Source organism: Symsagittifera roscoffensis, chromosome 1 (assembly GCF_963678635.1).
Source record: "Symsagittifera roscoffensis chromosome 1, txSymRosc1.1, whole genome shotgun sequence".
NCBI classification, from domain to species: Eukaryota; Metazoa; Xenacoelomorpha; order Acoela; family Convolutidae; genus Symsagittifera; species Symsagittifera roscoffensis.
The window spans coordinates 90,830,869-90,854,048 of NC_087062.1; the positions used below are offsets into that span (position 1 = coordinate 90,830,869).

General features: G+C 33.0%; 1 protein-coding gene across 1 annotated transcript; it reads right to left on the reverse strand.

The window, feature by feature from the left end:
* Positions 1-17,605: 17,605 nt before the first annotated feature.
* Positions 17,606-18,383, reverse strand: LOC134840623 (uncharacterized). The gene is made up of 2 exons (XM_063856568.1): positions 18,259-18,383; positions 17,606-18,004 (listed from the first exon to the last, which is right to left on the reverse strand). The coding sequence occupies exons 1-2, from the start codon at positions 18,355-18,357 to the stop codon at positions 17,606-17,608; spliced, it is 498 nt and encodes a 165-aa protein (XP_063712638.1). The 5' UTR covers positions 18,358-18,383.
* Positions 18,384-23,180: the final 4,797 nt, after the last annotated feature.

Below are 23,180 nucleotides of genomic sequence, written 5' to 3' on the forward strand. Positions count from 1 at the left end.
GGGATAAATACCTTGAAGCTTGAATTAGCTCACGTGAAAAACAAACTAATTTTTTAAAATAGTTTTTTTTTAACATTTTTCCAAATAAAAAAATTTGTTTTGAAGAGTATATCAACATCTAGCAAATCCACTGTTCTTCCAAACTACGACCCACTTAGTGGCGAACATGCATTTAAAAAAACTTTGTACGATAAAGATTGGCTGAAGTTTTTACGTCTTAGACATAAATTGATCTCTAACGATCTTATCATTTGATAACCGCAAATTCAATTTAAAACATTTATCAAAAACTCATACGAAAAAATACTAATGTAGGCGTTGGTGAATGTAAGCTTTTTTTTGGCAAAAACATTAAGTTTTTATTTCAATTTGGTTTAAACCGAAAAAATCATCACGATCAAATTACTGAGCCATCAAGACAACTTTCGACTTTTCAACTAGCCATTATTATTTCTAATTCGTTCAAAAAGACTTGTTGTCTGAAGCTCAGAGTCAAAAAACTGTTATGAGTTATGAGGGTTGAACAATTGATTTTATATCAAAATTTTGAAAAAATCATCAAATTAAAGGACATCAGCTTGAAAAAAGCATCAATTTTTTTTGGCGAACACTGCTTGATATACCATGAAAGGCAGTCAGAACATTCAGGGCTTCGCTGTAAAATATCATCAAATTTTTGAAAAAATCATCAATTGAAACAATCATCAACTTGAAAAAATCGTCAATTGTTTTTGACAAACACTGCTCTATAATCAAAAAAGGCAGTTAGAAAACTCAGAACTTCGCCTCGATACGAGAAATTTTGTTTTTTATATCCATTCAGCATATTTTGGAAGGAAAAAACATGAACTGCAGCAAAAGCAAAAAAAAATGATTATGTATTTTTTAATTTGAAAAAAAAATTTTATCATCTCTCCACACTAAAATACAAAGCTCTGTTCCAAAGAAAAGCCCAGTTTTAAATAGACCAATTATCATGTCTCAATTCAATATGGAACGATATCTAAGACAGATTAAAAACCCACTACGCGTTAATAGCACGAAATATTACGCGCGTTAGTTATCCCAAGTTGGCCAAATTGGCAATCGTTAAACCCCAATATTATTAAGGAGTGAAGTATTTTCTTTAAATTTGAGCTCAAAGCAACTATACAGATGAAATCTTTTTTCAAATTTGAGCTCAAAACAACTATAATTTTTTAATCATTAAAAAATTCCGTCAAAAATGGCTAACTAAAAAGTCGAAACTTGTCTGAATAAACAAACCTACGCCGAGCTCAAATAATTCCGTTAATTTTCTTCAAAAATCGAAACAATGACTATTTTTTCAGAAAACAATCAAAAATCATTCATCTCAGAAAATTGAATGTTGGAACCTTTCTTTGACAAAATTTATATAATTTTTTCCTTAATAGGTGACTCTTGCAAGATGGATCATTAAAAAAAAATTTAAAAAAAAATGTTTAAGTTTCAAAACGACAAACAGCTCAAGACAATGATTTTCGAATTATCTTTTTTTAAAATGTCAATCATTGCTAGTTTAAACTTTTTGCTAGAGAAAAAACTTGTCTCGAGAAAAAAAAACTCGCGAGCACAAATATTTTGTCTCTTTCTTTGAGATAACTTTAACGGAAAAAACTTGTAATGTCGTGCAAGATAAACGTATTATCATAAATTTCATTTGACTCTGGCTAAGAATTTTTAATGCTTTCAATCAAACGCCCTTATTTAGCGTTTTTGAATTTTTCTTAAAACTAAAACCAGATAACATTCGGAGCTACGGGTTTGACGTTTTTTTATTTTCTTCTTTCTGTTTTTTGAAAACCTTCACAACATTAAGCGAAGCCATTTGTCCAAAAAACACTAAAATTTTTTTATAAACAATACGTTATCTTCAAAGTGAAGCTTTTCTCACTTTAAAAGTATCTTCTTAAACTAAAAAAGTAAACGTTGTTGTACTAGATGATCGAAACACCACATTAGGTAAAATTTTGTTTGGCTCTAACTTTAACCATTGCTTCTAGCTAAAAGATTTTTGGCAAAAAACAACCAAAACTGTGCGTAAAAAAATTGATCTCTATGAAAACATTTCAAGTTCTTATACTATGTCTTCAACCAATTAAAAATGAACTTGAAAATGAACGAAATATTTTATTATTTTAAAAATACCTCATTTTGTTCAATTCGTTCTTTGAGACTGTTTTTTTCTCTGAGTCGATGTTTGGGATCCCAAAAGGATCAAACTCTCCACTGTCTATCATGTATGGATCTCCCACATTTACTGTCCCATCGTGACTTCGCTGCAAGTTTCCGGGACCAAATCCGACTTGCACAATTATGTTTTCGCAAGCAACTGGCGAACCGATTGCCTAAAAATGCGAACAAATGACGTAAGATACCAAGTTCAATAGTTTGATAGCTAATAATGACAGCTCTGACGTGATATTTATTCAATAATTTGGTATGCTAAAATTTCTTAATAATCATAAACCATTGCCATATAATCTGTTCAAAAATAGTTGTAATTTAAATCGGATAAAAAAACCGGTACAAGAAGAAAGGAATGGCATTGATAGGCGCATTAGAATTTTAAACTTTTGATTATAAAAATACTGCATCGAGCATACAGTGATAAAATTTAGAGCTTTATCTTCGTCGTCGTAGTCCATGAGTTTGAAAATTTTTGTGAAAGAGACCATGGGTTATGTATTTTCCTGTTTGCAACGTGCAACAGCCGCCTAATAACATCCACATTACTAAAATGATTGTTAACTATTACAGTAATAATAATAATAATAATAATAAAAATTATCATTATGATAGAAACAAGACTGCTCGTATCAGGGCGAAGCCCTGATTGATCCGACTGCCGTTTAAGGTCTATGGAGCAGTAATAACATGAAAAAATTAAACGTAATAAAATAAAAGGAAACCTTTTTTTAATTTGAGATTTTTTGTAAAAATCATCCCCCTACACGCCATATAAAGTACAAAGTGATATATTTTGCTACTAGTAACAAATCAATTATGACAAATAAACTTCTTTTAACCAATTAGGATTGATTTCTAAGACAGATTAAATCGCCGCTTACTCGTTAATAGCGCGAACTATATCGCGCGTTAATTGTCTCAAATTGGCCAAAATGGCAATCTTTAAACCCCCATAACTTTACGAAAAATAATCACAAGTGAAATATTTTTTCAAATTTAAGCTGAGGAGAAATATATCTTTTGAATGAGGAAAAAAAAATCTGTCAAAAATGGCTAGTAAAAATTCGAAATTTGTCTGAATAAAAAAACCACCCCGAGCACAAATATTCCGTTACTTTCGTTACGAAAGTCGGAACAATAAGAAAGATTATACTGGCAATACTCTTTCTGTCCTTGATTTGATACAAATCGAACAAATCTATCCGACGCCTTCGTAAAAATAGGACATACAATTATTATAATAGCCATAACATGATCCATACACTTCACGCATAAAAAAATTATGAAAACTATCTGACAAAAAATATTCGGCATATTGTGGAATTGATTGATTTGCTTTTTCTTTGATTCTATGAAACATAAATCTTAAACTGTTTACTCAAGTCTAGCTTTATTTTTGCATCTTAAAAAGTGACGAATATTTCTATGGCAATAATGGTTAGAAAAAGTAATACCAATCTCATAATATTAGTAAAATACGGATAACTTTGTTCACGAAAAAAGTTTAAGCAATTTCCATAGTATAGGAACTGTACAACATGAAAATTTTAACAGAATCTTTTAAAGAATTATTTTTCCGGCGTGTCGATTTACCCCGGGTAGATTGAGAGGATCCCTTAGAATTGTAAAAGTCTGTTTTCAAGAGCAATAACCTTAAACTGTTTCGGTATTACTGGTTCGGAAACTGAAGGATACGTTTGATTATGTAAATGTTTTATAACGTATAACTTTTCAAGTGTACCCTTGCATTAATTTTGTGATATTTGAGTTTTTGCGCAGAAATCGGTGATCTGTTCAGGCGATTACAGATCGTTGGTAAAGCTGTGAGGGTGTACAGCAAGCAAGACGACAGCTGTTAAGACGGCAACCGCTTTTGGTGGTCTTAAAGATGGCGCTTCACGCAAATTCTTCAATTTCATTTCTGATAAATACAATAGATTTAAGCTCAATCAGTTCAATTTACATGTTTTAACTCTTATTTGTCGTTCTAATGTCATGTCGTTTTAATGTCTTGGCGTCTTTTTACTTAGCACTGTGGCTGATAACTCAGGTTCCTAAATTTTCAATTTTTTGGGCCATAAAAAATTAATTGGAGCACTATGAAGTTAAACAGTGCCGAAGTACAACAGTGCCAAAAAGAGCCAGGATAGTCGGTTACTGTGCAAATAGCACATAATGTTCCGACAATAGTCTTTAGAAAATTCAAACTTTTCAAATTAGTATCGTTTTTTTTCTGTGTGGTGATAAAAGGAGGATCTGAACAAAAAACATCAACTTAGGCATATTCGACAATCATAGTAAAATAGGTAAATTGGAAAACAGTTTTTGTAAAAAAAAAAGACTAGAAAAACAAAAAAATCGTCAAAAAATTTTTTTTGAAGAGCTTTTTGAAGTTTTGAATCCCAAAACGTCGCTAAAAAAATTCCAAAAAAAATAACTTTGATTGAAAAAAATTGAGTTTTCCCGGCCTAAATTAAGCATAAATAAGCTATTGTAAGCCTGCTCGCTCGCCTTATTGCGCAAAATTAGACCAAAAATCAAAATTTTCAAACGCGTTTTTCTCTAAATATGATATATAACTCAACCCAGTCTGATGATTATTTGTGGTACTGATTTTGCGTGGAAAACAAAAAAAGAGAAGAAAAACTAAACCACTCCCTAATTCAAAGTTCCTCCCCATTTTCAATGATCTGAACAAAGTGTTCAACAGCTCCGAAAATTGATGATTTTCGGCACTGTCGAAATATTTTTTGGGGCACTGTTATTTTTCGGCACTGTTTTACTGCATCAAAATGATAACTTAAAATTATACTTGATGGGATTATACTACTCAAAGATATCTATTTTTAATGAGACACCACCGACTGCGAACATAAGAAAAAATAATAGGGTGCTTGTCCATTCTACCTTCTTGTTTTTGTATTTATCATAGTTCGACTTCATTTAATTATATCCTACTTTGGGAGTCTGAAAGATGATTAGTGCCCTTTTCATCTAAATAAGAGCGGAGGCGGAAACTGGAGCGGAGGTGGAAGTCGATAAAAGCCTTTTCGGATTCTTCCAAATAATATGCTGAAACGGTGGTATTCTCAATTTTTCATGAAAATTAGCTGAACTTAAATGCTTTACTAGAGCTCAGAAAACCAAATTGGCCCAACATATTTTAACTAAAAAGAATGTTTGCGAAAAAAATTTAGAAATGTTTGATCATACGTTCTGTTTAATCTTCCACCCAGACCTAATAGATTCGCCCAATACCTTTTTCGATTTTTTTGATTCGTTGCATATATCACTTGGAGCCAAGGTGTAGATTTCAACGAGAATTCTTGAGAAAACGAGAGTTCTTGAGAAAGCTTCGTAATTTTTCTCGATTGCTTTTTCATAGACTCACTTGGTTGATAAAAGTCTACCATGTTAATCGTGTGCCACTGCTGTTGAATGAAAATGCTAAACCAAGCTTTTGCTGCAATTAGGTTCAGACTAGGCTCCACTTAATCATCTGATTCATTGTGCGGGTTCGCTGTCAAGTAGCCATCCAGACAGTAAAATTGACTGCACATAAAAAAGGTTCTATCAATAAACATCTCAGCAAAACATTCATAAAAAACGGTTTTTGACAGGCAGGGAGGAGAAAAAAAATAAGTTTCGAAATGAAGTTATCAACAGTTTTTTAGCAAATAAGTTTAAAACTTTATTTAATAATTTATCTCTCACTTGTCGAAATTGAAATGTCTAATTGAGTCAACCTTGATTCACGAGTGTAAACGCATCCTTGTGATATCATTAGATTTTCCAGATGTTTTTTCAGTCTGTGAAAGACAAAACACACCCGAATAAAAGTGTCTTTCTCTCAACATGGTCTTAAAACAATTTATCAGCAAATTAATTTTTTGCATCCGAATTGATCACCGAATTCTTGCGGCTGCATCTAAAAGCCAAGGTGATCCAGCTATGCAAATTTGCATAGTTCTTAAATTGGTTTCTACACACGAGAATAAATTTGAAACAATAATACAGGTATAAATGTAAACAAGGATAGTCAGCTGCTGTGCAAGTAGCACAGAATGTTCCGATCACGCTCTTAAAAAAGTAGTAAGAGTACTGGAGTAAAACAAAAAAAAAGTACTGGAGTAAAACAAAAGTTTCATTGGTTATCTTTATATAATGAGCCTACTCGCTGGCTTTACTTGCTCGCATGTTACACAAAAAGTCAACAATTTCTAACGAGATTTTCTTGACACTGAGAAAATATTTTGATTTTTCAACGTTGTTCAAATTACGACTGAAAGGGTTTTTGATCACTCGACTCATTCCTATTATTATTTATTTGTGGTGAAAACAAAGAAAAAGAAAATTTTAAACACACCCGAATTGAAAGTTCCTCCCCGTTTTCCATGGTCCGAACAACTAGAATAGCCAATTGTTATGCAAATAGACCACAAAATTCAATTTTTTTTTAAAAATGATTTGTTTTTTGCATTTTAAGTGAACCAGAAAACGAAAAAAATAATAATTTATAACTTTTCACAATTTTGAGCAGAATTTCAAAACAGAAATTGTAAATCTTTCTTTTGTTGACAAGGATGCGCTTGGAGATGCGTTGAAGTTTTATTTTTTTTGGTTAAAACTAGGTTTTATTTACAGTCGGTTTTTCTCGAAACCCAGCTTGAATTATCTAAAGTCATTCGAACTCCGGCGTAAAACACTAAGTATAATACGTCACACAAAGTATAATACTTCAATCGAATTAATCTTTCAATTATTTGCGGTACCTGTTTTTGCTTGGAACATGCGATAGAACTAAAAATCAAAATTTTCAACGACAAAGTTTTTTTCCATTTTCAGTTAAAAAAACATCAAATTTTTAATGCACGTGGTGTGTGCGTTCAGGTTAATATTTTTTGCATTGTATTTTTTGTTGTAAGACTGAAGATTTTTTCCTGCTACAAGAAAAATTTTTCTTGCCTTTTTCCAATTTACAGTATATTTTCTTGCAGCATGTTTTGTTTGCCATTGAACTTTTTGTTTGCGTTCCATTTTTACTGAAATGCCAGTCTAATTTTTTTAAAAACTTTTTGCTATTATTATTGTATTTTTGTGTAATTGATTTTTGGCTGACAGTTCTACGAGTTTTGTCTTCTGATTAAAAAATCATCCTGTGAGAAAATGTTAACTTTTTTTGCTAAAACGATTAGTCCTGACTTGAACCTTTCAGTCGTGATTTCAACAACGTTTTGAAAAAGTCAAAATCTTTCTCAATGTCAAGTAAGACCAACATGAACGTGACGAGGCCAAACTGTGCTCTGGATAAGCGCACCATTTTTGTGTGTGTGTTCCTGGATTTCAGGGAAAGGTCTTTAAATTTTGGAACGACCAAAGAAAAAGAAACAAAAAAATAAAACTAAAGGGAGCGCTCTTGTTGCGGATTCCGCTTTCTATTCTCAAAATACACAGTTTGGCCTTCTAATTAAATTTTTGAGTGAGAGTCTAATTTTGAGCAAACGAAAAGAACTAGGATGATTTTTTTGTTTTTAAACTAAAGTCAGTTACTACGGACAATCATTGTATTGGGGCCGTGAGTAGAGCGACAATAAAACATTTTCAAAAAGTTTTCTTAGTGTCAAAAAAACTCAATAAGACTTTTGAGTTTTAGTTCATTTTCAAGCGAGAAAAACGATCAAGCAAGCTTACAAATTAAAACTTCTTGTACAAATCCAGTTGCGCCGATTAAACAATTTTGATTTTTTTATGCACCATCCCGGTAATAAAAAACTTCCAAAATTCGACAAAAAATCTTCAAACTGATCTTTTTTTTGAAAAATTAAACACTTTTTCTCCCTTTTTATAACAAAATAGCCATGAAACCATAGTTTTCTCCGGTAAAATTTTCGCTGGAAGTTTCTTAGCATCCTTTTAAAAAATCAAGTTTTCAATGAAAAAATTTTATTTTTTGAATCCAAAGTTCTAGGTTTTTATGCCTAAGTTCTAGGTTTTTTTCGGTTAATTTTACCACAGCACGCCCTGAACTAGACACTAATTTGGAAAAAAAAAGAAATTTTTAACGTAACTTTTTATTAGTAATACGGTTGTTTGCACAGCAGTCGGCTATCTTGTTGTTTTTGTGAGATCTTCCGAAATTTCCTCGTTTTTCTATTTTATCTTCTCATTTTTCATTGTTGTCCCATTGAAATGACTTTTCCTGACTTCAACCCCACAGTATTCTACCTGTGATTTTTGTTTGAAAAGTTATGAGCACTTAAAAATTGGCAATTTGGAGGAAAGAAAATTGTGTTTTGGGATAGTTTGTACGCTTTTGTCGGGTTTCCTATTAATGTGTTGCTTATCAGCGGCAAAGATAAACCCATTTTGATAAAAACTATGGAGCAAATCAAACAAAAAATTGAGTTAATTTTGACAAAGATTTGTTCGATCGAAAAAATCATTGCATTGGAGCCGTGATTTGAACGACATTAAAACTTTTTCAAAAAGTTGTCTTAGTGTCAAGAAAACTTGATTAAAACTTTGAGTTTCAGTTCATTTTCAAGCTAGTAAAACAAGCAAGCAGGCTTATTACTTGCATAATTTCAGTTGCCCATAAATTTTAACATAATTTTACTCTGATTAAACAATTTTGAAACTCGTTAAGCACCGTCCAAGTGATATAAAGCTTAAAAAGAAACTTAATTTACTCTAGTAAAAACTTCGCGTGAAGTTTTAGCACCTTTTTTATAAATCAAGTTTTCAATGAAAACTTTTTATTTTGTGAATTCAAAGTTCTAGCTTTTTTATGCCTAAGTTCTAAGTTTTTTCGGTTAATTATACCACAGCCCGCCCAAAATATGACACTACTTTTTAAAAAAAATTAAAAACTTTTACGTTGTTTTATGGTTAGAAATATGGTCGGAACACTCAGTGCTGTTTGCGCAGCAGTCGGCTATCCTGTTATTTTTGTGAGATCTTCCAAAACTTCCACGTTTTCCATCTTTTCTTCCTATTGTTGCCGCATTGAACATATTTGTCGGGATTTCAAACACATTGTTTTCTACCTGTGATTGATGTTTGAAAAGTTTTGAGCGTTTAAGAGTTGCCAATTTTGAAAGAAAAAAGCATTTTGGCTATAGTTTTCAGGCTTTTTTCTAGTTTTCTTTTAAAGCGTTGCTTATTAGCGGCAAAGGTAAACACATTCTGATAACTATTAAGGAATAAATCAAACAACTTTTGAGTAAACTTCGACACAATTTTTGCGATCTAGAAATCGTAATAATCAAAAGTCGGGTTGAGAGAAGAGTTGACAACTAATGATATTTTACAATCATAAAGGAACACCTTTGTGGATGCAATTAAGCGCCGAAATTGAGGAGCGGAGTTTTTTCTGTAGTTTCATAATCAAAAGGAGTTCTCAATGCGCAAACCGTAATAACAGTCTTGCACCAACCTTGAGCAAAGCCAAACTTATTAGCATTGTGGCTTTGTGGCACACGCTTAGGGCAGCTCTGATTTTTTTTATTTATCATGTCACCTTGTTTATTGCCACACGTAATTGAAAACTCAGCGGGGAAGTCACCCTTGGAGCTTGCACACTTGGACACTTGAAGAAGCTGCTTAATTGAAGCGTTGTTGGAAGCCCAAACAAACAAACTCAATAAAGAGCACATAAGTGGTCTGTCTGAAGTGGCTTTCCGGCTTCAATCTGAGCATCACCCACATTTGCAACGTCAGTATGAAATTTTGTAGTGACCACTGTCTTCGCCATTGCGCCATTGTTAAACGAGTTCACGCAGTTTCCGAACGTGATCCATCAAATGAGGCAACTATAGAGAAGGACCCTGAAAAACAATGGCGTTAGCTTCAGCCAGCTAACCTCGGCAGTCGAATGCACAGCTGTTCCCAGGCCAATTACTGATGTCTTCTAGTGTAGCTTCAACTGTGTAGTCTTCTGATGTCTTCTAAAGTTTTCAAGCTCCAAATTAGATGCACTGGATGAAGATGATGATTTCTTGGGTACACTGGTGAAGAACGCCTTGAGCATCTTGAAGCCAGAAACCTTAGATTCCTTGGCTGCAGCTTGTTTTGACACCTTGCAGGTCAAAGTTTAAAACCAGGGTCCAATCCAGAAGGCGGTATGAAGTCGATAACAAAAGATTTAAAATGGGTATGCGTTTGTGGGTATTTACGTTCGAGTTATAAATTGAGTGCACTTTGAGGCCTTAAAATAATACGCCTTTTCTAATCTTAAACTTTCACATCTCGAAAAAATCCTTAAGAAATCTATAATCTCAAGCGCAGCGACACCGGAGTCGAAGACGCTTTTTTGAAAAAACGCAGGCATGGGACCTTTTGTTATTTCGTATTGGGTCAATTTCTTGAAGAGCGAGGAGTCCCCCTTAATTCATCCCTGCTTTAGTGTCACACGAAATTCCCAATGAAAACTGTTTTAATAAATTAAAGGGTTTTTTAATTGGGAACTTTGCGTGTGACTATGTTTATATGTTTACCAATGAAGATTTCTGCACCTCTTTTTCTTGGTTCATCCTTTCAAATCAAATGATCGAAACTGGTTTGATGACGCACACATTTATTAATTTGATTACGATAAACTCACTTTTATCAAAATTATTTTTGTTCCATCAAAATTGTTCGTTCAAAATTGTTCGTTCAAAATTGTTCGTTCGAAATTGTTCGTTCAAAATTAAGCGTTCAAAATTGTTCGTTCAGTATTGATGAGAAGAAAACAACTAAAGAGTGTGATGAAATTTTGGCATGACTTTTAATCAAAGAAAACAATCCAATATTGAATGAAAAAAAAATCAGATGTAACCAAGAGCTATGTTACAACATTATCAATTTTTCTCTGAGCTAATTAATTTTTTGTACTTGATTAAGCAACGCAAATAACAAGGTAGAAACTTTTGGGTGCACTGCTGCTGTGTAAAAATTAAAAATTTCCTTGATTTCACTAAAAATTTGTTTGATGTTATTTGATGTCTATTTTTCGATGCCATTAAGTTTTGTGATTATGCCGGGCTTGAAGAAGTAATTTTATGCATTGATATGCCATATAGAATGTTAGAGAATACAGTCGGGCGAGGCTGACTCAACGGTTATGTCCCCACAATTCACTGCACGGCGAACAAAGTAACCTGAAAACCAAAATCCTAAGAAAAGAAGATTCATGAAATATCTCTGCCCAAAAACGCTTCTTCCTGCGCTAAATTTTTGAGCTATTGACGTTTCATGCGTTTTTTACTCCCTGTTTTTCCTTAAACTTCTTTGTTTCATATTTGATTGAAAATATGGCGCCTTTAGATAAATTTCTGGGCACGACACTGCGTGTTTCCAAACTGACAATTTCAAAAACCAAAACAATTTTATGAAAGTTGGCCGCAATAAGTGTTCTATCTTCAAGTTTGAGATTAGGTCATCGATATTGTTCAGATGACATAAGCTTACGCCAGAATGGTTTTTTAGAGATACTTGATAATGTGCTGGTTAAAAACACCAAAAAATTGGTCATTTTTTCGAAGTTTTTCATGTTACGTCTTCAATGTGCTCAACCTGAAGTTCAGCAGAGAAAAAGGGAACTTTTTTTGATAGTTCACAACATACATCAGGGAAATATTATCAGTTTCACTCGGAATGATACCTGAAAACTACTAACCTGTCAGAACTATTAAGTAGTAAATGCCCATTTTGCACATTTTCTGATTAGAAAAAATTGATTTATCAAAATATGTCAACTTTCATATAGATATGAAATATTCAATTATGTTTTGCCATTCTCTTTTTCATTTTAAACAGCGCCAGTCTTAATTCATATTCCTAGCTCAAGGCTTCATTTTTATTTGTTGTCAAATTTTTAGATAGTTCCAATATATCTAAACATCTAAATTTGACGGCAAATTTTTCTGCAACAGAGCATTAAAAACTGTTGAGTGTTTGAAATTTGTCTTGCAGAATCATTGAAAGGCTTTCAGTTAGGTTACATTCAAATTATATAAGTGTAGTTACGACATCTTTTAAACCTTAAAACGGACATTTTCATTTAACCGTATGGGTCCATTGATTCAGCAAAAAATCCACTTTTTTGAAGTTTCACATTTAACCTCCCATAACAGCCTCCATGGAACAAAAAAACTGTTTAACTCATCAGAATGTTTGTGATCAATCCCGGGTTGATTTTTCAAACACCACAAAATCGAGGTAACACTTTATACAACTCATACAAACTGTCTAAGAACTTGATAGTCATGCAAGTTCATAAATTAGAAAAAATGACTTATTGTTCCGACTTTCGTAACGAAAGTAACGGAATTCTGTGCTCGGGTGGGTTTTTTTTCTTCAGACAAATTTCGACTATATAACTATACATTTTGACGGAGTTTTTTAATATCATTCAAGTATTGTTGTGCTGAGCTTAGATTTGAAAAGATATTTCACCTGTGATCATTTTTCAAAAATCTATGGAGGTTTAAAGATTGCCAGTTTGACCAATTTGTGACAATTCACGCTCGATATATTTCGCGCTATTAACGCGTAAGCGGAGATTTAATCCGTCTTTGAAATACGAGCCGTCTTTTAGAGAAAAGATTCCTTTAGAATTTTGAGCTTTCCAATATGTGAAGAACAAGGAAACGTTTATGCGCACTAGATGAATTCATTTTGAATTAAATTTTTAACCTGTTTTTGAAACATTTTGTCTAAAATTAGACCTTTTTTTATTAATTTGTATTAACAGTACAAGAAACTTAGACTAACAGATTTTGATGCAACTAAGATCTTTGGGTATTTTTTGCTTAATTTTATCTGTCATAACAATTGCTTTATTTTATTTGTCATAACCATTGCTTTATTGTTCCGACTTTCGATACGAAAGTAACGGAATATTTGTGCTCGGGGTGGGTTTTTTTTTTCTTCAGACAAATTTCGACTTTTTAACTTTTGACTTTTGACTTTTGACGGAATTTTTTTATATCATTCGAAAGCCATTGTTGTCTTGAGCTCAAATTTGAAAAGATATTTCACCTGTGATCATTTTTCGTAAAGTTATGAGGGTTTAAAGATTGCCACTTTGGCCATTTGACCAATTTGGGACAATTAACGCGCGATATAATTCGCGCTATTAACGCGTAAGCGGAGATTTAATCCGTCTGATAAATCGTTCCAAATTGGTTGAACGAAGCTTATTTGCCATAATTGATCTGTTACAAGGAACGAAATTTATCTTTTTGTACTTTATATGGCGTGTGGGGGGATGATTTTCATAACAAATTTCAAATTTCAGAAAAAAAAATTTTTTTTTTTATTTCATTTAATTTTTTATGTTATTACTGCTGCTCCATAAACCGTAGAAGGCAGTCGGAACATTCAGGGCTTCGCCCTGATACGAGCAGTCTTGTTTAAAATTAATTATTGAATCCTTCCTTAAGAGTTTTTTTTTTAATTTTAAATTTTTTCATGACACAAAAATTATTTAACAACGGAGATAAAATTTGATCTCTTTCCTAGTTCTGCTTTTCATCTTGAAAATTTTCATTCATGTTTTAACTTAAAATCAAAATAATGTGAAATACAAACGTTAGAACTGAATATGAGTAATTATTGAGAAAAACGTTTGATTTCGGCGTCAAACTAAAAATTTTATTTTGATTATTTTGAGTTCTGTCTTCCTTCATCAAAGTTTCCAAAACTAGTTTTTTTCGAGATGTGCAAAACTTTCTAGGCAAAACTTCAATTAGCAAGTTTGGTTAAAAAGTTTCAAGAATATGGTGGAAAATCTGAATACACTTTTTGTGAAAAGATTTGCCGAAATTTCATTAAAATCAGTTTTTCAAAACTTTTTATACCATGAGTCGTTCTAGGTTTTTCTCTGAAAATTTTTCTATGTTTTTTTCTACAAGTCTTACTAACTTTTTATCATCGCAAAGTAGCCATCAAGCTGATTGTGTCAAAAAACAAAAACCTAAGATTTTTTGAGCTCAAAATTTTGAATGATTTTGTATGGAATTAAAGACAAGATTTCCAGCTCTTTTGAGTTACTAGCGACTACAACTTTCAAACAAAACTCTAAATTATGCACTAATTTGAGTGGTTAAGTGGCTCCTTTGGCGCAAGTTTATAACTTCGAATGCCACTTATAAAAACTATTTTCAAAAACGGATGGAATAGTTGTGTTCGGGTGATAATGTCTTTAAAAAAAAATCAGCTTTTTGATTTCTCATGATTCATAAAGAACGCTTTTATAATAACTGCCTTTAGACCAACAGCTCAGAAAATACACAAATTCTCATTTTTTGCAATGTTGAGATTTTGAAAGTTGCCAATTTGGCTTAATTAGGACACCCAAAGCGCAATTTTTATCAGTTTTCTTTCAACTTATAGAGTATGCAGCAACTGAAAAAGATACGAAAACTATTTCAAATTGCATTAACGCAAGCAAGTCATTTGAGTTTTTTCAACTTTTAAATCTTTTTCAATCAAAACCTACTTTTGCATGACAATCAAAAGTTCAAAAAATTAACTCTGATACTTGCAATTCGATAGTTGGATCATGTTTACTGATTCAATGAGACTATGTCAATAAACGACCAAAGTAATAAGTTCAAATGTATATATGTAGTATGTATAAGTATATGCATAAAGACTTTTGTTTTTTTCAACAATAGTCATGGAATTAGTCTGGCTGATTATAACAATCGTGAGGCTAATCATGAGGCTTCACATGATTTTGTTCATCCTCCAGTTCCACCAGTGTCAAGATTTTTCTTCAGAGTTGTATTTAATAGCTACAGTCATTTCTTTCATCAGTGGTTTCTTAAGCTGATATTTGTCTCAAGCAGGAATCAAATACTTATAGACAGGGAACAACAACAAGTTTTCGGGGTCATTTTGTTAACCGTATCAACACACTCTTTTGTCACCTCAATTAGTACGTGATAATGGTGTCCATTTTCAATCGATTGTGAACAATAATTGTTAAAGGTAGAATAGATTGAAAGAGAAACATCTAAGTTAGCTGGCAAGGCAGATATATTGGGTTCAGTATTTAGATTAAAAAATTCGAAGTTTTTACGAAACTGTTCAAAAGAATCAGTCGTTTCTTTATACATACTAGCCATATACAGAAATTTATACTTTCTTTATACCAAAGTAATAAGTGAAAATGCTTAAGAGACATCATAAAGCTACAGGAAATAATCCATATCTATCATAACAACTGGTTCCCTTAAAATCAATAACTGAATACTGAATTGGTTACTATTTGGATTTTCAATATTGTCATTGCAAAAAAAAATATTTAACAAAGAAGATAAAATTTAGTCTTTTCTTAGTTTTATTTTCTATTCTAAAAAATTGATCAAGCTGATTCACGTGTTTAGTTTGGAATCAAATTTATCTAATTTAACAACGTTTTTAATCGTGGATGTGAGCAAGTAATAAATCAAACTTTTTAATTTCATTTCTGTCTCTTTTTTCATCAACGATTCCAAAATTATGAAACTAATGTTTTTTTTTCAAATTTGAAAAAAAAAAATTTACGCAAAAACATCAAATTGCCATACTTTTTCTGAATTGCTTCCAGATTTCAAGGTACTTTTTTGGGCATATTTTACGACAGCAATTTATGGTATTTAAGTTTTTGTACAGGATCACTTTCTGCCAAAATATTTTACCTTTAATTGGGAAGTTTTCCGAAAAACAAGTTTTGAATCAAAATCTTCTCTAAAGTGCTGCAAACCGCGTGTAATGCATAATTGCTCAACCTGGACAAACTTTTCAAAATACTAATTTTTCAAGATTTCTGCAGGAACCAAAAAATCACAATGGCTGACCTAAAAAATGGCCAACCTCGTCAAAAATTCCTGCTTTACTATGATAATTGTGAATCGTGGGGCAAGAAGGAGAAAGCGGTCTCGTTGCTTTGAAGACTAAATTAGAGAACTCGATTGCAAATTGACCTTCAAAGTTTATTTTACTACATTTTAAACGTTGTTTTAGTTATTACAACCATTTATTTATAAAAAAAATTAAATGACTCAATTTAATTGCGTTTTATATTTTAAAAACAACAGAAAATTAGACTGAAAATGAACACTAACATATAAAGGTACATCAGTTACACCACCGTTGGATAAGGTATACCGTTTGTTTGTCATGCTATAAAAACCGAAAGTTAGTGCGAAAATGTACACTTACATATAAGGTACATCAGGTACACCGTCGGATAAGGTACACCGTCTGTTCGTCAAGCTATTTAATTTGTTAGTCCAATACTGATCCTAACTTTACTCGTATATTTCCTGGCCTCAATAGATCTAGTATATACTGATATTCTTGCGAGGTTAGAGGAGAGAAAGATGCAACTGATTTCCAAGCTGAATTATAGAAGAAGAGTTTCAGCTTTACAAATTATCATAAAATTTTGTAATGGATCAGCATTGGTTAGTTTTAAATGTTTTACAGTGATTAATATCAAGATATATAATAAATACTTGTTTTGAACAGGTTCCATCAAATTTTTCAAATTTCATTTTTTTTCAACTCAATTTTTATTTTGAATTAGTGTGATGGGAAAATTCTGCTATGTAAAGTTTCAATAACATCATGATTATAATGATAGGTAGAGTAAAAAACAAGCGGGAGCACATAAAAGAGATTTATAATAGAATAAATGTTTATCAGAAAAAAAAATTACTAGCAGTTTTTTTAATTAGTTCATTGTAAAAACTTAGAAATCGAATGAAAATTCTGAATATTATAAAAAATATTTTAATCATCGGGATAAATATACACTTTTTATATTAAAGACTATGAAAACTCGCAAAAATCATCGAGGCATTTTTTTTTTGGAACAAATGACCTAAAATGCAAAATGCATTTAAAAATAAATGCTATTATCTTGATTGCGTTATTTAATCAACTTTGTGCTTTTGAAACATATAACACGAGCGTGAAACATAAAGTAATTTTTTTCAGAGCTTACTCTTGTTTTTAGAAAACTTCCTGGGGCACAAAAAATGCTCTTCAAGCGCTGAAAATTTGTTGCATGCTTTTTGTTGTATTTCGTGAAGTACTTTGCCTCCTCGCAAACTTGAGTTATCATTGTTTGTTGATAAATCAGTTTTTAGCTAGCAAGAATGATCTCAAGAATAATCAAAACTTTTCCGGATATCTTCAACCATTCCCCTCCTAGGGTACCTAGTAACGATTTGGCAGCCCTTAAAGAAATAATTCAATGATTGGTCGTTCTATAGTTTTCTACCTAGTAACGAACCTCCTTTTGAAAATGGGGAAAATAGTTAAAATGATCCAACTTTTCTGTAAATTTTCTGACACACATACAACATACTTTAATTACAACTTAATTAATTTATTTTAGATGGAACTTCTTGTAAGTTCACATGCGTCTCTTAAACTCGATTTTCCCTTTGTTTCTTTTGCCATTTTTGTTTTGATTTTTTCTTCGATTCTTCTTGCTCCCAGAAGAAGCCGATCCTGACCCCTGCCCTTTCTGTTCCTTTCCTTTTTTGGTAGTTTTTGTTTCTTTGCAAATCCACGCATTGTCCCTGCACATGATGTTGTGCTTGAACCAGTGGAATGTGAGGTTTTTTCCAGGGTCTTCATAGTCGAACACCTCCGAATCCATACGTAGGATCCCATACGGTTCTTGTTCTCTGCCGCCTATCATATAAGGTGCCCCCACCCTTACTGTGCTGTCGTGATTTCGCCGCAAGTTTCCGGGACCAAATCCGACTTGCACTATTATATTGTCGCAAGTATTCGGTGAAGCAATTGCCTGAAGTTCATCAAATATTAGGTTTGGCGTGATAAGTTTTTAAAACAATGTGGCTGTGAGGAGGATACTTATTTTGGATGCAAGTAAAACCCTTTTTTGTTCGAGGATGGTGCAGAAATAAATAAAGAAATAAATGATTGAGAGTTTTGAAATACATATATATGTTGTTTTGAATTACTTTTAGAGATGTCAAAAGATCCACTACTTGTCAATTATTATGCCTTGCCACTCTATTCTATGGGACTCTGTCTCACCTCAATGTAGTTCAGAGGCTTTTCTTCGTCGTCATAATCCATGAGTTTCAGTAGATACTGTTCCGGGTTCCAATCTTTGTAGAAGAGACCATTCATCATGTACTTCTGAGTCTGTGAGGAGCAACAGTCTTCTAAACATTTTCGATTGGTCGATTTCAAATAACCCGAATGGTTCTAGAGGCGGCATGAGATTATTCACCTTCTTTGATGTTTCAAGAAAACTAGAAAGCACATATATATGTTTTTCGACACAATTTAAGGCCGCTGCGCTATCTTTCAATTCAATTTTTTCTTAGGTCTTTAGGTCTTCAAAAAAATCTTAGGTCTTTAACTTGAGAGTTTTTCTCTTTTCGTGACGAAAAAGTATGCTTCGTATTGCCTGTACCGCCATTCCTCTCAAAAACAAAATATTTCAGATTAAGTGTCTTTGATTTTCGAGAAATTTCACTACTGGCTGTCAACAGGGGCGGATCTAGATTTTCTCGAAAGGGTGTCGAATTTTCAAAAAGGCCGACCACATTGATTTTCTGAGGAAAAAACAGGCCAAAATACACCTTTTTAGGCTTTTTTGAAAATTTCCACCGAAAAGATGCGTTTTTAGGCGCGCGCTCCCCTCTCAAAAATGCTATATATTGGTGCCAAAAGCGCTTTTAGAACAAATTTTAGTGTCGGTCAGCCAAAATTGAGTTTCTCAAAATAGTACAAAAGGGGGAGCCTTTGGGTCGGCAGTGAGTCGTATCCCTCAAGTGGAAGAAAAAACATCCCCCCCATCCGTCCCCTGTTTGTCAGAGTTATGGCCAGAATTAACCAAGCTTTCTTAACCATCAGCTCACTTGGGTTTGAAAAGTCAATCATGTTGATGCTGTTCCAATGCTCTTTGATGAGAATGTTGAACCAGGCCTTGGCTGCAGTTGGGTCCAAGCTAGGTCGAATTGGCTCATAAGAGTACAAATGCGGATTCTGAGTGCGATACCCATACAAACAGTAATAGTCACTAAAAACATAAGCATGAGGATGTATTTGATTTTACAGTAGCTCAGAAACTACCGGCCATGCTCCCGTAATGTTTGGCTCTAATTGTATTGCAGATTTAATATCAAAAATCAAATTGGCAGAGTTCGTGTTTTTTCAATTTCCATCCTATTGCAAATTATCTCCACCAGTGTTCTGAGGGAAAGTTCGGCTCCTTCAACTGACGAGCGAGCAACATGTATAAACCCGACTGCCTCGCATCAATTTAAATCAATCAAGATTCGTCGTATCAAAGAGAAGCACTCAATATTCCGAGCATTATATTTAATTATTGGCGTGCGACGTTTCTAAGGTAGCTTTTGGAAAAAATTGAAAACTTCAAAAAACAAGAGGAAATTATATTTTCTTTTGTAAATTTACAACGCAAACACACAAAAACTCACGCACGATCCAGATGTACAATCTTGGCTATCTTGCTATCTTGCAACCCTGTAAATGTGAGCTGCAAAAGAAATACATCAGTCTTTAACTTTCATTATTAACCCTCATTTTTCTCATGGAATTTGGACAAAATTTCGGAAAAAAAATATATATGCTTTATAAAGTACTCGTCGTCATATCCACGCACATTAAAATTCGACCGTTCTTACTATCATTATCCTAACACACACACACACACACACACACAGAGAGAGAGAGACACACACACAGACACACACATACATACACAAAACACACGCACAAATGCACTTGGATTTCTATCTTTTATTGTTCCAAGAAAGTGGGGAAACATATATGCTTACGGTGGTTTTTTTTACAATTCAAACCACTTTTTAAAAAAATATTGGCTGATTGGGTGGATCGATATCAGGATTCTTGCGGAAACGAGTCTTTCAAAACTAATATTTTATTAGTTTGGTGCTGAAAGTGTAACACGATTTTTTTATGTGTGGCTCATAATCCCGCACTACAAAACTAATTGTTGCAAATTGATTTGGGGCATGCTATTAACCATATGAATTCCATTCAGAACTGAAATTTTAACATTCAAAATTTGATTTTAATAGCCCAAAACTTTCACCATTTATTTTATTTATCAAAAAAAATTTGAGACTAATTAAAGGGTTGTCGGAACATTCAGCCCTTTGCCCTGATATATGAACAGTCTTGTTCTTCCGACTTTCGACGCAAGTGACGGAATATTTGTGGTAAGGGTGATTTTTTCTTCAGACAAATTTTGACGGCTAGCAATTTTTGATGGAAAATTATTCTAATATCATTCGAAAAACAATTTTTGCCCTGAGCTCAAATCTAACAAAATATTTTACCTGTGATTATTTTTTCTAAAACTATGGGGGTTTACAGATTGCCAATTCGGCCAATTTGATCAACATTTTGTGCTATTACGGCGTAAGCGGAGGTTTAATCCGTCTTAAAAGCCGTTCCAGATTTAATTGCGGCACGTTGTTCGATCTGCTTAATAGTTTGCTATATGCGGAAAATATCATTTTGTACTGTCCCCTACATAGCCTGTGGGGGTTTGCATTATTATTTTTTGAATTTTCCGGAACATTCAGGGCTCCGTCCTGACATACGAGCAGTCTTGTTATACGTAGAGAATCATTTTTATCTTGTCTTAGAAAATTTAAAGCATTTGTGGGGCAAATTTGGTGAAACAATATCAATGAACACCACCCTGAATCCGTCCGTAAATTCTAATTCGTGAAATTTTTCGAGTCACCGATACTTTCAGATGAAGGCGCTTTTCTTAAAAACAGTTTTCTCTTTTGAGTTATGAAAAGGGTCTAAATTAGTCCAAATAAAAACATCTACCTGTGACTCCTACATTGAGCAATCTTTCCTATGTCGTAAGCCAAATAGAAAGTGAGCGATTCCCAGTCTGGTGAGGCTGCAGAAATCACTACTTCGCTACATTTTGCAGCATGATCCACAGAAATGGCTAAAATGGCTCACAGTTTAAATGATCCAACCATTTTTACTGATTTTGCCTAAATTTCTTCAAACGAAAAACAACCGCGCTCGTTAAAAGCAACACAATTTCTACAAATGTTGTTTTCCCGACCATTTTTAGTGATCAAAATAAAAAGTTTTTTTTAGTGATTTATGATTTAGATAGTGATTTATTTGAAAAATTGATTTAAAAAATTCAAAATAAAAAAGGGGACCATGAATCGCAAAAAAAACTAGTCAATTTCTTTAATTTAAGAGCGCATGGAAATTGTCAAGTCGGAATAATCAGTGAGCGATTTTCTTCAAACAGTGGTGTCTGGCGGGGGACCTTCAACTCATGAACTCAGCCCCATGAGCACCAAAAAGATCCCTTAAATGGAACAAAATGAATACTTTTTTTGCCTATCTGACCCTAAAAATGTCGTGAAGGCTCCTTGGGAACCCATATATATTAATTTTGAGGGTGGTGCGCTTGCAAAAAAAGGCATTTTTATGGCAAAAAACTCATAAACTGGCATTTTTGCATAATCTTTAAAACATTTTCCTGCAACGAATACAGCATATATAGTATTTTGGGAGAGCTCGCGCAATCAATATTGTAATCAACTTATATAAACATTTTATACAATTTTTGAAAAACCATTCCTTTGAGACGGTCTAAAATCTATCTATGATTTTATTGCAAAGTTCATTCGTGCAAAAGGTGTAAGAGTGAGTTTATGGTTTTACAAAGAACTTAAAAATCATTTTAAATTAGTTTTTATTAGATTACCTCCATTTTTAGATTCTCATTAAAATTTATTGTTCCGACTTTCGATACGAAAGTAACGGTATATTTGTGCTCGGGTGGGTTTTTTTTTTCTTCAGACAGATTTCGACTTTTTACTTAGCCATTTTTGACAAAATTTTTTATATCATTCAAAAGGTATTGTTGTCCTGAGCTTAAATTTGAAAAGATATTTTACCTGTGATCAATTTTCGTATAGTTATGGGGGTTCTGAGATTGCCATTTTGGCCAATCTAGGACAATTAACGCGCGATAAATTTCGCGCTATTAACGCGCAAGCGGAGATTTAATCCGTCTTAGAAATCATTCCAAATTGGTTGAACGAAGCTTATTTGCCATAATTGATTTGTTACAAGGAGCGAAATCTATCCTTTTTTAAATTAATATGGCGTGTGGGGGGATGATTTTCATTTAAAAAATTCAAATTTCAGAAAAAAGTTTTCATTTTATTTTGTTACTTTTAATTTTTTTTATAGGTTATTACTGCTCCATAAACATTAAAAACGCAGTCGGAACATTCAGGGTTTTGCCCTGATACGAGCAGTCTTGTTCGATTTGTTATTAGATTAAAGTGAGTAAGAATAAGCTTCAATTTTTGCGTAGATGTATGCAAAACAGATAAAACACAACGCTAGGTACAAACAATCAATCTGATAGTTATCAAGTTCTTGTTTCTAACACTTAACACGCTATCCGGAAAACCATTACAATGCCAAGCTCGGGTACTTTGGTAGTGGTTTGTATTCCGCATAAATTGTTCCTGAAATCAGCATACTTTGGATTCCGCAACATTTTGAAAAGCCTTTGAAGTCGGAAACCTGATAGAATCGAAGTACAAATGTTTAAACACTAGTTGCTAAAGTTGAAATTTAGCTAGCTAGCAAAAATTTGGAATCCAGTGACAATGCGCATTTTGGGGACAAATGGTTAGACATGCTTTGTTTTGGATTCCGCATACAATGCTTTTTTTGGCAGTTGGAGTAAATTGAAGGAAAATCTCACTGGAATCCCCTGTTTGTTCTTTTTGTCACTTGATTCCACAAGCACAGTTTTAAAACCTAGCTTGGCGTCGTAAAGCGCATTTCTCAGTTGTTAAACTATTTTTTTAATTGGGAGGGTATCTCAAGAAAACTTGTTTGGACTAACTTCTGAACATTTTATTTCAATTATTCTGCTCTATTCATAGTCTCAG

Coding starts and splice junctions, on each gene's coding strand:
- LOC134840623 (XM_063856568.1), bottom strand. CDS start 18,357: ATGATGAATGGTCTCTTCTACAAAGATTGGAACCCGGAACAGTATCTA. Junction 18,005..18,258: donor AGCCTCTGAACTACATTGAG/GTGAGACAGAGT, acceptor GATGAACTTCAG/GCAATTGCTTCACCGAATAC.